Source organism: Mustela nivalis (assembly GCF_964662115.1).
Source record: "Mustela nivalis genome assembly, chromosome: 12".
NCBI classification, from domain to species: domain Eukaryota; kingdom Metazoa; phylum Chordata; class Mammalia; order Carnivora; family Mustelidae; genus Mustela; species Mustela nivalis.
In genome coordinates this window covers 82863078-82881188 of record NC_139031.1, presented here as the reverse complement: position 1 = coordinate 82881188, position 18111 = coordinate 82863078, and the positions used below count along the sequence as shown (strand labels likewise).

Sequence of the window (18111 nt, the reverse complement as noted above, 5' to 3'; positions counted from 1 at the left end):
TATTCATTCAACAGAATATTATTCAGCCACAGGAGTGCCTAGGTGGCTCAGGTGGTTAAGCGCCTGCCTTTGGCTCAGGTCAAGATCTTGGGGTCCTGGGATCGAGCCCAGTGTCAGACTTCCTGCTCAGAGAAGAATGTGCCTCTCCCTCTTCTTTCATTCCCTCCCCTCTGCTCATACTCTCAGTCTCTCTCTCTCTCTCTCTCAAATGAATAAATTAAAAAATCTTTTTAAAAAAGAATATTATTCAGCCATAAAAATGAACAAGGTACCGACTGATACATGATGCAACACCATGGATGAACCTCAAAAACATTATGCCGAGTGGAAGAAAGGAGACACGAAAGGCCATATATTGTGTAATTCCACTCACATGAAATATTTAGAATAGGTAAATCCACAGATAGTGATTGATGGGGGCTGTGAGAAGGGGAGTGTAAGGAGCAATGACTTCATAGATTCAGTTTCCTTTTAGAGTGATAAAAATGTTTTGGGACTAGATGGAAGTTGTAGTTGCGTAAGATTATGAATGGCTAATGGCCCATTCAAGTGATTTGGTGTTATGTGAATTTTGCCTCAATAAAAAAATAAACAATAAGTTAACTAGACTTGTTATGATCATTCCACAATATATACATACAAGAAATTCTGTAGTAAAGAAATCAAGACCAGATTCTTTCCCTCTTAGGTCTGCCTGTTTTATGGTTCCAATTTTTAAAATACAGTAGCAAAATCATGACATACCTTTGGTTATTACTTCTTTAGTGTTTTATTAGATGTCAAGCTAATAAGTTCTTCCATCCTTTTCATCTACTCTGTACAATTCAGATTTCAGTCCAGGGCTTCAGGAACATTGCAAACAGCTGCACTGGAATTATGCATCTGACCATCAACGACATGCCGACGCTAACGGACAACTGTGTAAAAGTAGGTAGTTGCAGAGTACATTTTCTTCTCAGCCCTAATAGATGGGCACATTGTCTAGTGGCTTGAGTTGCTGAAAAATATGAATGGGATTTTCATTAGTTTTTATAGTAAGAAAATCATTAAAAAATTTACACACACACACACACACATTTAAACATTTGAATCTTTACATACCCTAAAAAACTGTTTCCCAATTAGGGATATTTTTGTTTCAGAGATCATGCAGCCTAAGCATAAACTTTAACTTTAGTTTTATGCATCAAACTTCTAAATGCAGTGATTTTTTTAGCATTCCATTTTCTCATGTTTTCCCCCACCTTTGTACCATGATATAATTCTGCTTCCTCTCCATTACTCAAATGTAAGTGTACTCAAATATAATGAATAAAGATACCATTGTTTTTGAAATTAGGAAAATCTCAGAGTTGATATGTCTCCTTCTGAAAATATTGGGAAAAACAAATAATCTCATTACTTTGCTAAGCTTGTTCTATGCACTGTGGTAAATTTAATCATCTTTTTTTCTTCTAAAGGCTTTAGTTGAAAAGTGCCCTCGTATTACATCAATAGTTTTCATTGGTGCTCCTCATATCTCCGACTGTGCTTTTAAAGCTCTTTCTACTTGTAAGCTCAGAAAGATCCGATTTGAAGGTCTGTGATATTAAAAATGGGGTTCAGCATTAATGTTTACTTTTACCCCGGGGCATTACAAATACAATATTTGTCTTCTGTTTTTTTTTTTTTTTTAAACAGGAAATAAAAGGATTACTGATGCATGCTTCAAATTTATAGACAAGAATTATCCAAATATCAATCACATTTACATGGCAGACTGCAAGAGAATAACAAATGGGAGCCTTAAGTCACTTTCACCTTTGAAGCAACTGACTGTGTTGAATTTGGCAAATTGTATAAGGTAAATAAATAGTCATTCAGTTATATATTCAAGAGATATTGATTATCTAAAATGTGTGAGACCCTCTCCTCAAGGTGCTCACTGGTTAGTACACGTGAAAGTCAGGAGTCCACGTACAGGGAAGTGCAGAGTTCTGCAGTAACACAAAGAAGGGGCACCCAGGTAGAAACATGGACTCTTATAAGAGTAAATGAATTCACAGGAACACTATGGTCTACTCTTTCTAATGAGGGTTCTCATGGCTAATTCTGTTAACAGGCCTTTTCCCAAATGGGCATTGTTAGTTGCTCAGGAGAAACTAATCTTACTGAAGGGTTCCCTCTGGGTACGTTTGGTTTGATTTGTCCTCTGCGTAGAGTCCCTAACAGATGGACAGATGACAAGTTCTTAATGAAACCCTTTCTTCAGCTGGGCATTGGGCTTCTATCCTGGTATTCTCAAATGGGCAAGGATCAAATTCTTTTTTTTTTTTTAAGATGTTATTTATTTATTCAAGAGAGAGAGGGAACGCATGAGCAGAAGGGAGGCAGAGGGAAAGGGAGAAGCAGTCTCTCTGCTGAGCAGGGAGGCCAATGTGGGGCTTGATCCCAAGAAGCAGAGATCATGACCTGAGCCAAACGCAGACGATTAACCAACTGAGCCACCCAGGTACCCCAGGAAAGCATTTTCTCTTTAGGCTTCTAGGACTCCTTAGAATAAGAATAATCAAAAATTGTTACACGTATGAAGATATGAGTCACCATGAGAAAGAGTCAACAGAAAGAGGAAAATAAATTTGACCTCCAAATAATTCAGATATTGGAGTTGTCAGACATAAGATATTAAGCAAATATATACGAAATGTTTGAAGAAATTAATGAAATCAGAAATATGAGCAGGCAACAAAATATGAGAAAATAACTAGATTTATTTAGAAAAAAACTTTTGGGAATAAAAACATACAATACAGTTATTGAAATAAAGAAACCCAGTGGATTGCCAATCAGCAGATTAGAACTCACGGAGGAGAGAACTACAGAGATGGAAGATAATCTCTTCCATGACAGCAGAGTAAACAAAGCAAAACAAACAAAGCAAAACAAAACAAACAAACAAAAAAACCCAAAATATGAAAGAGCATATCATAGGGTAAAAAGACAGAGAAGTCTTAGTATCAGAGTTTCAGATTAGATTTTAAAAAGCTGTAAAAGACAAGCCTCAAGCAGTACCTTTGAGAGTCAGAGAACATATTTTTTCTTCAACCACAAAATAATCCCTTTTAAAATGGGCTGTGCATGAAGTTTTTTGTTGTTGTTGTTGTTTGTTTATTTTTGTTTTTTTGGCTTTTTTGTGCATGAAGTTTGAAAGCAAGTTTCAACAACTTTCAAATGATTGGTATCAACAACTATATTCTCTCACTACAATGTTACTAAATTAGGAATCAGGATAGAAAAGGTAAATTAAAAACATATATATGATTAAAAGAAAAAATTCTAGGGTATCAGAATCACTTGAGGAGCTGAATAAAACTACATATGCCCAAACCCTACTATAGAACTCCTAAATCTGAATATTTAGAAATGGAACCCCAACTTCTGTATTTTTTTTTTTTTTAAAGATAGATGCTTTTGATGCACAGACAGAGTTGGGATTAACTACATTAACCAATTAACTGGGACCATTACCTGAATAATCCTTTCTGTTGACTTTTGATGCTCCCTGGATTACAATATAAAATTACATATATGAGTCTATATGAATACACACACACACACATACACACATGGATGTGTATATATAGGTCTGTTTTCAGACTACCTTTTGTGTTTCGTTCAGTTATCTGTCTTCTGTCTAATCGTATACAGGGGTGACTGGGTGGCTCAGTCCGTTAAGCGTCTGCCTTCAGCTCAGGTCATGATCTCAGCATCTTGGGATCAAGTCCCATATCTGGTTCCCTGCTCAGCAGGGGGCCTGCTTCTTCAACTCTCTCCCTCTGCCTGCTGTTCCCTCTACTTGTGCTTTCTCTCTGTCAAATAAATAAAAATCTTAAAAAAAATCATACAGTATTTTATCTGTAAAATGGGGAAAATAAGAGTATCTACTCAGAACTGTTGTGAGGATCAAATATGTTAATTCATGTAATATGCTTAGAATAGTGTCTGGCACATAATAAGCACTCAATAAATTTATTTATTTATAAATTAATTAATAATAAGCACTCAATAAATAAATATTATTATTGCTTTGTAATGTTTTAATATCTAATGGAATTAGACTTTCCTTAGTAAGTTAGGTATTTTTTGCCAGTTTAACCTTCCATATGAACTTTAGAAACTCTTTTTTTTTTTTTTTAAATAATCTATACCCATAAATCTTTCACCTTTTAAATAATCTATTCCTCGTGTGGGGTTTGAATTCATGACCGTGAGATCAAGAGTCACATGCACTGGGGCACCTGGGTGGCTGGCTCAGTGGGTTAAAGCCTCTGCCTTCAGCTAAGGTCATGATCCCAGGGTCCTGGGATGGAGCCCCACATTAGGCTCTCCACTCAGCCGGGAGCCTGCTTCCTCCTCTCTCTGCCTGCCTCTCTGCCTACTTGTGATCTCTGTCTGTCAAATAAATAAATAAAATTAAAAAAAAAAAAAAGGATCACAAGCAGTAACCACTGAGTTAGCCAGGTGCCCCTCCAAACGAACTTTAGAACAATTCAGTCACATTTCAGAAAAAATCCTATTGAGACTTAATTGAAATTGTATTAAATATATAAATTAATTTGTTTTATAATTATATATATATTATATGTATAATATATAATTAACAGTTTTATAATAGTTATTTGATTTTGTCTTTACCTAAGAATCATTTATTGAAGATATATTCAAATTCCCAAATTACATGCAACTAATGAATTGTTGAACACCATGTCAAAAACTATTGATGTATTATATTGCTGGCTAACTGAATATAACTGAATATAATAAATAAAATGCTAAAAAAGAATTCCCAAGTCGTTTATGGCTAATTATCACTTTGTAAATAATTTTCAGTTTTATGACACCATGGTACAAAAAGATGGCTTGTACAATTTCTATCTTTTGGAATTGAGAGTTTTTTATTTAGGGGTAAAGTGGATGGGGAAGATGATGGTTATATTGTTTAGTGTGTTGGATACCTTTAAATATTGCATGGAACTTAGACTGAATTAGTTATATTATTCTAATTTTTATGCCTCTTTTTTGTTTGTTAAAAGCTCAGTATAACAAAAAATACTGTATCTTGATTATGTTCTTTTTGAATTTCTATTTTCATTTTATTTTATATTTATGCTATCTTATATGTTGCATAAAAAGTCATAGCTAAAGTTAACAAAACAGACTGAACTTGGTTTTCTCCTCTGTAACAGAAAATACATTTACAATTGATATTTATATTATTACTGTTTATATCATTTTGTTTATTATATATATTATTCTTATATTATTATATGTTTGATATTTCTGTTGTGGCTGAGAAATCCAGAGATCAGCCTGATTTTTTTTTTTTTAGTAACACACACACACACATTTTTAAAAATTTTTTATTTTTTAAATTTCTTTTCAGTGTACCAGAATTCATTGTTTATGCACCACACCGAGTGCTCCATACAAAACGTGCCCTCCATAATACCCACCACCAGGCTCACCCAACTTCCCACCCCTAGCCCCTTCAAAACCCTCAGATTGTTTTTCAGAATCCACAGTCTCTCATGGTTCACCTCCCCCTCCAATTTCCCTCAACTCCCTTCGCCTCTCCATCTCCCCATATCCTCTGTGTTATTTCTTATGGTCCACAAATAAGTGAATCCATATGATAATTGACTCTCTCTGCTTGACTTATTTCACTCAGCATAATCTCTTCCAGTCCCATCCATGTTGCTACAAAAGTTGGGTATTCATCCTTTCTGATTCAAAATTCATCCTTTCTGATGGAGGCATAATACTCCATAGTGTATATGGACCACATCTTCCTTATCCATTTGTCTGTTGAAGGGCATCTTGGTTCCTTCCACAGGAAGGACCATGGCCATTGCTGCTATGAACATTGGGGTACAGATGGCCCTTCTTTTCACTTCATCTGTATCTTTGGGGTAAATACCCAGCTGTGCAATTGCAGGGTCATAGGGAAGCTCTATTTTTAATTTCATAAGGAATCTCCACACTGTTTTCCAAAGTGGCTGCACCAACTTGCATTCCCACCAACAGTGTAAGAGGGTTCCCCTTTCTCCACATCCTCTCCAACACACGTTGTTTCCTGTCTTGTTAATTTTGGCCATTCTAACTGGTTTAAGGTGGGATCTCAATGTGGTTTTGATTTGAATCTCCTTGATGGCTAGTGATGATGAACATTTTTTCATGTGTCTGATAGCCATTTGTATGTCTTCAATGGAGAAGTGTCTGTTCGTGTCTTCTGCCCATTTTTTGACATGATTATCTGTTTTGTGTGTGTTGAGTTTGAGAAGCTCTTTATAGATCCTGGATATCAACCTTTTGTCTGTACTGTCATTTGCAAATATCTTCTCCCATTCCGTGGGTTTCCTCTTTGATTTGTTGACTGTTTCCTTTGCTGTACAGAAGCTTTTGATTTTGATAAAGTCCCAAAAATTCATTTTCACTTTTGTTTCCTTTGCCTTTGGAGATGTATCTTGAAAGAAGTTGCTGTGGCTGATACCGAAGAGGTTACTGCCTATGTTCTCCTCTATTATTCTGATGTATTCCTGCCTCATGTTGAGGTCTTTTATCCATTTCAAGTTTATCTTTGTGTATGGTGTAAGAGAATGGTCGAGTTTCATTCTTCTACATATAGCTGTCCAATTTTTCCAGCACCATTTATTGAAGAGACTTGTCTTTTTTCCATTGTATATTTTTTCCTGCTTTGTTGAAGATTATTTGACCATAGAGTTGAGGGTCCATATCTGGGCTCTGTATTCTGTTCCACTCATCTATGTGTCTGTTTTTATGCCAGTACCATGCTGTCTTAGTGATCACAGCCTTGTAGTAAAGCTTGAAATTAGGCAACATCATGCTGCCAGTTTTGTTTTTCTTTTTCAACATTTCCTTAGCAATTCAGGGTCTTTTCTGATTCCATACAAATTTTAGGATTGTTAGCTCCAGCTCTTGGAAAAATACCAGTGGAATTTTGATCGGAATGGCGTTAAAAGTATAGATTGCTCTAGGCAGTATAGACATTTTAACAATGTTTATTCTTCTGATCCATGAGCATGGAAAAGATTGAGATTATTCTCTGCATATTCTCAGACCACAATGCTTTGAAACTGGAGCTCAACCACAAGGAAAAGTTTGGAAGGAATTCAAACACCTGGAAGCTAAAGACCACCTTGCTTAAGAATGTTTGGATCAACCAGAGAATCAAAGAAAGAACTTAAACATTTCATGGAAACCAATTAGAATGAAGACACTTTGGTTCACAACCTCTGGGATACAGCAAAGGCCATCCTAAGGGGGAAATACATAGCTATCCAAGTCTCCCTCAAAAAATTGAAAAATCCAGAATACACCAGCTGTCTCTACACCTTAAAAAACTGGAGAATCAACAACAAATTAAGCCAACCCTACACACAATAAGGGAAATAATCAAGATTAGACCACAGATCAATCAGGTAGGAACTAGAGATACAGTAAAACGCATCAATGAAACTAGAAGCTGGTTTTTTGAAAGAATCAATAAGATCGGTAAACCATTGGCCAAACTAATCCAAAAGAAAAGAGAGAAGGCCCAAATTAATAAAATTATGAATGAAAAGGGAGAGATCACAACTAACAGCAAGGAAATAGAAACAATCATCAGAAATTATTACCAATAGTTATATGCCAATAAGTTAAGCAACCTAGATAAAATGGATGCATTCCTGGAAAACTATAAACTTCCAAATTGAACCAGGAAGAAATTGACAACCTGAATAGACCAATATCTAATAACAAGACTGAAGCAGTGATCAAAAACCTCCTAAAAAACAAGAGCCAGGACCTGATGGATTCCCTGGGGAATTCTACCAAACTTTCAAAGAAGAAATAATACCTATTCTCCTGAAGCTGTTTCAAAAAATTGAAGCAGAAGGAAAACTTCCAGATTCTTTTTATGAAGCCAGCATTACCCTGATCCCCAAACCAGGCAAAGACCCCACCAAAAAGGAGAATTTCAGATCAAAATCCCTGATGAATATGGATGCTAAGATTCTCAACAAGATCCTAGCAAATAGATCCAACAGCACATTAAAAATATTATCCACCATGACCAGGTGGGATTCATCCCTGAGTTGCAAGGATGGTTCAACATTCGCAAATCAATCAATGGGATAGAACAAATCAATAAGAGAAAAGAGCCACATGGTCCTCTCAATTAATGCAGAAAAAGCATTTGATGAAATCCAGTATCCGTTCCTGATTAAAATGCTTCAAAGTATAGGGATAGAGGAAACATTCCCTCAACTTCATAAAATCTATCTATGAAAGACCCACAGCAAATATCATCCTCAATGGGAAAAAGCTCATAGCCTTTCCGTTGAGATCAGGAACACGACAAGGATGCCCACTCTCACCACTTTTGTTCAGCATAGTATTAGAAGTCCTAGCTACAGCAATCAGACAACAAAGAGAAATAAAAGGTATCCAAATTGGCAATGAAGAAGTCAAACTCTATCTCTCTTTGCAGATGACATGATACTTTATATGGAAAACCCAAAAGACTCTAACCCCAAACTACTAGAACTCACACAGCAATTCAGTAATGTGGCAGGATACAAAGTCAATGTACAGAAATCAGCTGCTTTCTTACACACTAACAATGAAAACACAGAAAGGGAAATTAGAGAATCGATTCCATTAACTATAGCACCAAGAACCATAAGATACCTGGGAATAAACCTAACCAAAGAGGTAAAGGATCTGTACTCGAGGAACTACAGAACCCTCATGAAAAAAATCGAAGAAGACACAAAAAGATGGAAGACCATTCCAGGCTCATGGATCGGAAGAATAAACACACACATATTTTTAAAATCACTACATAATTACTCCATTTCACTGTCACAATTTCAAGGGGAAAAGAATATGATTTCAAGAATCTATACCCAATATGCCATCTTCATTGTGGGTGGTAACTTTAATCATCATAAAGTTACCTTGTAGTCCTTGTTTAATATTTTTACTAGCATAGTGGGGTTTTTTTGGGGGGGTGGGGGATTATTTATTTATTTGTGAGAGAGAGAGAGAGAAAGAGACAGAGAGAACACAAGCAAGAGGAGAGGCAGAGGGAGAGGGAGAAGCAGACTCCCCACTGAGCCAGGATCCCAATATGGGGTTGGATCCCAGGACCTGGAGATCATGACCTGAGCCAAAGCAGATGTTCAACCATCTGAGCCACCCAGGTGCCCCTAGAATAGAATTTTGACTCAATGTACTGATTATTTGCCATGGCTATATTATTTTTACTTACATTTGCCCAATACATCTTTGTAATTTTTTTGTTGTGTTGTCATTTTATTTTAAATATGTTTCTTGGAGACTACTTGTAATTTAGATTTATTTATTAAACCAATTTGACAATCTCTTGTCTTTTAATAGGGGATTTATATTTATCATTATTTCAACTTATTTATATTTATCATTATTGTAAAACTGATATATTAGGTCTTATTTATTTATATTTATAAATTTTCAACTTATTTATACTTATAATTATTATAAAACTGATAATTAGGTCTTCTTTGGTTTCTTCTATGTTTCTACAATTTGTACTTTTACCTTTTTTTTATTTATTCTCTTTTTAAAAAGTTTATTTATTTATTTATTCGACAGAGAGAGATCACAAGTAGGCAGAGAGGCAGGTTGGCTGTGGGGGGAAGCAGGCTCCCTCCTGAGCAGAGAGCCCAATGCAGGACTGGATCCCAGGACCCCGAGATCATGACCTGAGCCGAAGGCAGAGGCTTAACCCACTGAGCCACCCAGACGCCCCTATTCTCTCTTTTTTAATGTACAGATCATGTTTTGCCACTTTAAAAGCTTTTACATATCTCTGATTATTGCTTTGTTTTTGTTTATTATATTTTTTCCAAGAATCTTCTTTACTTAAAGATTGAATCCTACTTCTCTATTTTTTATATCATTTTAAAAAAAGATTTTATTTCTTTATTTGACAGACAGAGATCACAAGTAGGCAGAGAGGCAGGCAGAGAGAGAGTAGGAAGCAGGCTCCCTGATGAGCAGGGAGCCTGACTTTGGCTCAATTCCAGGACCCCGAGATCTTGACCTGGGCCGAAGGCAGAGGTTTTAACCCACTGAGCCACCGAGGCGCCCCTGATGTCATTTATTTTTAATTCTTTATCTTTCTGCATTTCAGGGGGAACTTGCAAATATGCCTTCTACTTATTTATTCAGTATTCTAAAAGGGTCAGTTTGGTTTTGATGACTTACTTATTAGATTATAGTTGGCACACAATGTTGCATTAGTTTCAGGTGTACAACTTAGTGATTTGACACCTTTATAAATTATGCTGTGTTCACATCTGTATGTAGCTTCCATCTGTCCTATTATATCATTATTACAATCTCATTAACTGTATTGCTTATGCGGTGCCTTTTATTCCCTTGACTGAGTCCTAACTGGAAGCCTGTATTTCCGCTCAGGCCTCAACCTCCCATCCCTCTACCCTCTGGCAACCATCAGTTTGTCTTCTGTATTTATAGGTCTGATTCAGCTTTTTGTTTGTTTATTCATTTGGTTTTCTTCTCTCTTTTTAATTTCACTTATGAGTGGAATCATATGGGGTTTTTTGGATTTCATTTATGAGTGGAATCATATGGTTTTGTCTTTCTCAAACGAACTTATTTCACTTAGGTCCATCCGTGTTGTCTCAAATGCTCTCATCATTTTTACGGCTGCATAATATTCTATTGTATGTATTGTATAGTGTGTGTATATAGGTATGCATACACCTGTTCTTTATCTATTCATCAACTGATGAACAGTTAGATTGCTTCCATAGCTTGGCTATTGTAACTAGCGCCGCAATAAACACGGGGTGGATATATATTTTTTGAGTTAGTGTTTTTCATTTTCTTCAGATAAATATTCAATAATGGAATTGCTGAATCCCAAGGTTGTCTTATTTTTAATTTTTTAGGAAACTCCATACTCTTTTCCATGGTGGCTGTGCCAATTTACATTCCCATCCATGGTGTTCAAATTTTCCCTTTTCTCCACATCCTCACAGATGCTTATTATTTCTTGTCTTTTAGATACCAGATACTCTGACAGGTGTGAGGTGATATTTCATTGTAGTTTTGATTTGCATTTCCCTGGTGATGAGCAACGTTGAGCATCTTTTCATGTGTCTGTTGGCCATCTATAGGTCTTCTTTAGAAAAATGTCTATTCAGATCCTCTGCTCATTTTTTAATTGGAATTTTTTAAAAAAAGATTTTATTTATTTATTTGACAGACAGAGATCACAAGTAGGCAGAGAGGCAGGCAGAGAGAGAGAGGGAGGGAGGAGGAAGCAGGCTCCTTGCTGAGCAGAGAGCTTGATGCGGGGCTCAATCCCAGGACCCTGAGATCATGACCCAAGCCAAAGGCAGAGGCTTTAACCCACTGAGCCACCCAGGCGCCCCCTAATTGGATTTTTTGGGTGTTGACTTGTAGAATCTCTTTTTTAAATGATTGATTGGTTTTTTCTTTTTCTTTTTAAATGTACAATAGGATCTAAGACAAAACTCCATTCTAGCTGTAGGTAACAATAGATGCTATGACAGGGAATCCAGATGTTTAAACAGGAATGGAATTAAGGATCACCATTGACTCAGGCACAAGGAACCACTTAATTTTTGCCAGAATTCTTTTGTTTTTAAAGATTTTATTTATTTATTTCACAGAGAAAGAAGAGCAGAGGAGAGGGGGCAAGCAAGCTCCCTGCTGAGCAGAGAGCCTGACACAGGACTCCAACTAAGGACCCTGAGATCATGACCTGAGCCAAAGGCAGATGCTTAACTGACTGAGCCACCTAGGCACCCTTTGCCAGATTTCTTAATTCCATCTATGGCCAGGGGGCCCTTCCCCATGGTCTTTGCTTTTAGCTCCTTGAATTTCTTGTGCTCCTCTTTCTGTTTCTGCTTGAAATCTTCTCCTCCTCATCTGTCTCCTTGGACTACTTCAGGGGCCTTTTCCTGCCACATTTGCGACTGGACATGGCGCCTGCTACCTCTTCTCCAGACCCTGCCACCAGAAGCTGACTTTTATCAGTTCTTTTATATTTTAGATATTAACCTCTTATCAGATATAATTTGCAAACACCTTCTGCCATTCAGTAAGTTGCCATTTTGTTAGATTGGCTTCTTTTGCTTTGCAAAAGCTTCCATTTTGATGTCATTCCCCAATAGTATATTTTTGCTTTGTATCCCTTGCCTTAGAAGACATATCTAGAAAAGCCTGTCTATCTAGGACAATAAAGCCGTGTTTGCCATCTGTCTCAGGTGGCCATCTTTTCAACTTAGAATGCATCTTTTTTTTTTTTTTTAAAGATTTTATGTATTTATTTGACAGAGATCACATGCAGGGAGAGAGAGAGAGAGAGGTGCAGGCTTCCTGCTTAGCAGAGAGCCTGATATGGGGCTCGATCCCAAGACCCCGGGATCATGACCTGAGCCGAAGGCAGAAGCTTTAACCCACTGAGCCACCCAGGTGCTCCTCATCTTAGAATGTATCTTAGAATATTTTTGTTACAGCCAGGTTGCTCCTTATTAATTCCTACTGCTTCCTTACACTGTTTAATATGTTCTAATTTTTTTTAAGATTGTTTATTTATTTATTTGACAGACAGAGATCACAAGAAGGCAGAGAGGCAGGCAGAGAGAGAGGAGGAAGCAGGTTCCCTGCCGAGCAGAGAGCCTGATGCGGGTCTTGATCCCAGGACCCTGAGATCATGACCTGGGCCAAAGGCTTAAACCACTGAGCCACCCAGGTGCCCCTATGTTCTAATTTTTTAAAAATCATCTTCAGAGGTATGCTGTTTTAAGTCTTACAAATGCCATGCCATATTTGTTTTCCAGTTAGTAAAAATATCTCTCAATGACTACTCCAGCCCTGGTGTTTGCAAAGAGACAAGTTGATCAGTTGTGTTTGAAATGTCCTTCTCCCTTTCCCCGTTCCATTCCCCCACCCACCAGGTAACTGCTGCCACATGCCCCCATTACAGATGGACAGGGAGTTGATGGACACGGGAGGTATCCACTTAATGTGGCCCATTCAACTGAAACAGGCCCATTCACCTTCTGCTCGGTACTGCTTGGTTCGTTGTAAATCTGACCAGAGGGTATAGGAGAGATCAGCAATCAACATACATGGCTCCCAAGGCTCTTCCAATCAATACCCCTATGCGCAGGATTGTTGTGTGTGAAAGCCACCTCTCTTCGGATGTAGTGTGCAATCTTCTGTTGTGCTTTATTTACTGAAATGCTTTTTAGAAGGAACTGGCAGTCTCCAAATGGAATTAGAGCTCCCAAGGGAACAGATGGGCCAAACAGACCTCCAGTCATTTATAAAGCATGGTTCAGGATGAGGTGGGTGGTGGAAATGGCACTGACACACAGGTGTCTCTGATTAGGAATAGAGAGTGTGAGAAGATTGAGGTCAAGGTCTTCTTCCAGGTTTTCTGTACTTCAGCAGAAAAGAAATCCATAGGTCACTTACTGGATTTTTCAGCCCAGCTAACTTGACCTTATATTTATTGAAAATTCCTGTAAGATTCTGACCATGGTTTGACTGTTAGTCTCGGTTCTCCCTTTTCTAAGTTTTAGTGTTACTTTTTTGCAAGAAACTGCTTCAGGGACTGCTTAACTTGATCACATTTTAACCCCAAAGAGACCTTAAGGACAACCTGTCTTATTAATCATTCTAATAATCATGCCATCTAATTAAATGAACAATGAATAGGAAGAACACGTTAATAAATACTTCTCCCATTGCTATCATTTATACTTTTTCTATTATACTGAAAGTTATATGATCAAATTTGGTTTTAAAATGTTAACACAATACCCATATAAAGATATTACCATGCTATTTTATTTTATTTTTTATTTTTAGATTTTTTTTTATTTATCAGAGAAGGGGGGGGGGAGAGAGCAAGCACAGGCAGACAGAATGGCAGGCAGAGGCAGAGGGAGAAGCAGGCTCCCTGCCGAGCAAGGAGCCCGATATGGGACTCGATCCCAGGACGCCGAGATCATGACCCGAGCCGAAGGCAGCTGCTTAACCAACTGAGCCACCCAGGCGTCCCTACCATGCTATTTTAGAATGTATCGAATATAGTAACTATTACTTAAGTAGTACTCTATATATTTACATTAAAATCACATGTAAAGCTTTTCTCTTTCCTACAGAATTGGTGATATGGGACTAAAGCAATTTCTTGATGGTCCTGTGAGCATAAGGATAAGAGAGCTAAATTTAAGTAACTGTATCCACCTAAGTGATGTCTCTATTGTGAAACTATCAGAGCGGTATGATAAAACAATAAAATTTTATATCATATCATTAGAAATTGTGTATCTGCTAATAGGAGACATCAGAGATAGACCTTCAGAGACATTTGGGAAACACCAGGAGACTGAGAAACTGGTCTAATAATGAGTGAAATAAAATAAAACATTGGAGTCAGATTAAACTAGTCTTTTGATCATATCTATTTCTTATTAATCTCACATTAGAGAATGTTTGAGATGGAATCATTAACGAAGTTATCACTATCTAGACATAAGTGACTTCTCTTCACTTTTCAAGGATATTATCTCTACATAAATCTTCACTCCAGCATTTCCCAAGAGATGTTCTAGCTGGTGGGTTTATACCTGATCCTCCTACTTGTCAGAGATCTTATGTACAAAAGTAGGGGTCAATTCCTGTAGCAAACATGTAAGGGATTGACCTTGTACTTTTAGTGGTCCTTCATCATACTTACGTGATAGCTTTTTGTATACATGTGATATTTTTTCTTATTGGAAATTGTTATCTGAAATGAAATCATATATATATATAATATTTGCTATAGGAATGATATATATATAACATATATAGTAATATATAATATATAATAATCTACCTCCCTTTCATCCTATTTTGTAATGCCAAATTATTTTCCACTTTAAAGTTTACTTTTATTTTAAGAAAAAGGAAGTCCTTGCTTCAATAACATTTGCTTCTCTCAGATAGTTTTGATATAAAGAAATGATTACTGATACTGTGATTAAAAGCTAAAATTAATTCTTCATACTGCTTTCTTTCAGCTGCCCTAATTTAAACTACTTGAGTTTACGAAATTGTGAATATTTGACTGACCTAGGAATTGAATATATGGTAAACATCTTTTCCTTGCTGTCAGTAGATCTCTCTGGAACACACATCTCTAACGAGGTAAAGAAAATTTTCTGACTAGTTCAATGCCGTTTATTTTTTCCAATAATATAATCATTTTTCACTTTGTAAACAATGAATGTATTATCAATTATTTTTATTTCCTAAATTATTATTATAAAGGTAAGATTAGGAATATTGTTTCTGGAATAGTGACAGATGAGGTTATTTGTAAATCAATGGTCTTGTTTCTCTGCTTACAAAATGGCAAATTCAGTATTTTGAACAAGGTCTTGACAGATTGGAATGTTACATGATAGATCTGAAATCTGTTCCATTATAGAAGTTTGGTAATGTGGACATAATATATTCCAGTTGGCTTATATCTGTTTTTCTTAATGACTGAACATTCTGTAAGACTACCTGAGTACCTTGAGATCTCACTCTTTAGTTCAAAACTGAAGTCTAGAAATGCTCTTATCAAAACTACAAAAGAATACATTTTGAAGAACTAATTTCTGGGTTGCCTGGGTGGCACAGTTAGTTAAGTGTCAGACTCTTGGTTTTGGGTCAGGTTGTGCTCTCAGGGTCCTGAGATTGAGTCCCTCGTCAGGCTCCATGCTCAGCACACAGCCTGGCTGGGACTCTCTCTCTTTCCCTCTGCCCCTCCCCCACTAAAATAAATAAATAAATCTTAATTTTTAAAAAAGGCACTGATTTTTTGCAAGCTGCTGATGCTACTCATCAGAGTTGAAACTCGGTTCATGCTCATCCTATCACTCCAGCACTGCCCCACTTACCAATCAAAAGGAAGATAAATCTGGAGAGATTTGCCAGTTTCTGAAAGACTTTAATGGGCTGTAGTTAGATAAGGAATGCGTTGGCTTCTCTTGAAGATCAGGCAGTGGAAGAGATACAGGAAGACAACAGAGGTGAGGTTCTCCCATCTGCTTGCTAAATCCCTGTTCATCCCTCAAGCTCATCAAATATCACCAGTGAGGCCTTCTCTAAAAAGCCCTTCCTTCCAGGCAAGTACAGAACTACTTCTCTATGTGGATATCCGGCCCCAGCACATCCTTGGACATGACCCATTTCTCTCCATTTCTCCCTGCATTACTGATAATCATGTTGTATCTATTCTTCCCCAACATTTAGTGGGCTAGATGTAAGACTAGGGTCTTTCCTCTTTTTTACCTAAGAGGGAATTTAAATTCAATCTCTATTCTGCTAGAAGTTCTCCTCTCCCTTTCCTTGGTAGTGTCATCTATGTGTGGTACCAGAGGGGGTGGAGGCAGTTACATGGAGTCAACTTGTGATGGTGGAGGAAAGTCTGATCTTTTCAATGTTGTTTTCTGTCCAAGCTGGAACACACTGGGATGGCTATAAGCTCATTTGGTCTTTGGTTTCCTGTTTTGTTAGATTCCCTGATGTGTCTTCCTAGTCCCTGCTCCAAAGCCTTCTTAAAAGTCTTCTGGCTCCTTTGTCATGTGTGCCTTGCTTTGGGCCCCTCTGGGTATGGGGAATCTGTGAGGAGGTCTTAGGTCCTTAGTCCTAGACATCCCCTGCAGACATTTTCCTGCTCTCCCATCTGGGTGTTTTTGCCCTCAGGCCCGTGCCTCATCCTTCTCTCACTCCACCGCAGAGTGGCTGACTCATGTCCACTTGATTCAGTTGGATTTGGGGCTTGTCAGATATTCGTGAGCAATTGAAAGGGAAGCAGAAGGAAAAGGCCAGAGTTTACCTCCACCTTTCTTTGCATCATCAGCAACAGCAGCAATAGCTGCATTTCCTTTGTGATCTTCTCCCTTCCATCAGGCCTCCTACGATTCCAGCTTCCCTGGTGACCTTGGCCCCTGGGGTCTAATCACAGTATCTGTTCTCCTTGGTCTTCCAGCGCAGGGGGAGTAGTGGCTTCCTGCTGCTGCTCACATCTCTAGATTTGTCATTATCCTATTTAGCTTCTCAGTTTCTCTGCCACAAATGCAGCCAATTCCCTGTCACAATGACATTTCCTAGTTCTAGTTAGAGTTGTTTCTGTTTTATTTTTTAGATCTTAGCTGATACAACAGCAAGCATAGGAAAATTCAGATGCCTTGTTCCTTTTCGCAACCCACCAGGGAAAGGTGGGATGGGCTCCCATTTACGCAGATCCCTAAACCTATCAGGAGGTGCCAACCTTCTCTCCGGATGAATAGAGTCCAGGGAGGTCTAGAACAGGGCCCTGGATGGGGGATCTCTCAGCTTCTCGTTCTTTGCTTCCCTCTAGCTCCCCCTTCCTCTGCTCTTTCCCTCCTTCTCCTCTTTTCTGTTCTTCTTTTCTCTTGACATAGACTAATCTGGGGGTGGGAAAAACTGTCCCAACTGATTACATGGTTTGAAAAGTATTATGTCTCAAGTCTTTCATGGTTTAAAATTTAAAGCTTAAAAGCCTGGGATCTTTTTCTTTTTTTCCCTCCTGTGTTCTATAAAAACCTTTCCCTTCATATACAAGTGGATGCCCAGCTGCTGTTAAAAAGGTCATGAGGTAACGAGAAGTAGAGGATCAAAGCACATTATAAAACACATCAAAATATGATTCCACCACAGCACTTGTCACCAGCCAGGAGTGTCTGGTGAACATTTGTGGAACAAAGGCAGTGAAGCTTAAATGTTTTATCCTGGGCTTTAGCACTTTGGGAAAACTTGGTTTTTATTTTCAAAGACTACATATTGAAGTTTTTTCTACTGAGGACAAGTTAAAAAATTAGGATATAAGGGCGCCTGGGTAGCTCAGTTGGTTAAGTGTCTGCCTTCAGCTCAGGTCATGATCCTGGGGTCCTGGGCTTGAGCCCCTAATCGGGCTCTTTGCACAACTGGGAGTCTGCTTCTCCCTCTCCCTCTGCCTCTGCC

The 18111-nt window shown here is 37.8% G+C and overlaps 1 protein-coding gene across 2 annotated transcripts in view; it reads left to right on the top strand.

Annotated features, from left to right (window-relative positions):
* The window catches only part of FBXL13 (F-box and leucine rich repeat protein 13), a 251845-nt gene that overhangs the window by 164670 nt on the left and 69064 nt on the right, over nucleotides 1-18111 (top strand). For both annotated transcript variants that reach the window (XM_082691862.1, XM_082691861.1), the window contains exons 13-17: nucleotides 829-927; nucleotides 1461-1578; nucleotides 1681-1843; nucleotides 14253-14372; nucleotides 15156-15282. In XM_082691862.1, the coding sequence (XP_082547988.1) occupies nucleotides 829-927; nucleotides 1461-1578; nucleotides 1681-1843; nucleotides 14253-14372; nucleotides 15156-15282 (627 nt within the window). The remainder of the gene's footprint in view (nucleotides 1-828; nucleotides 928-1460; nucleotides 1579-1680; nucleotides 1844-14252; nucleotides 14373-15155; nucleotides 15283-18111) is intronic.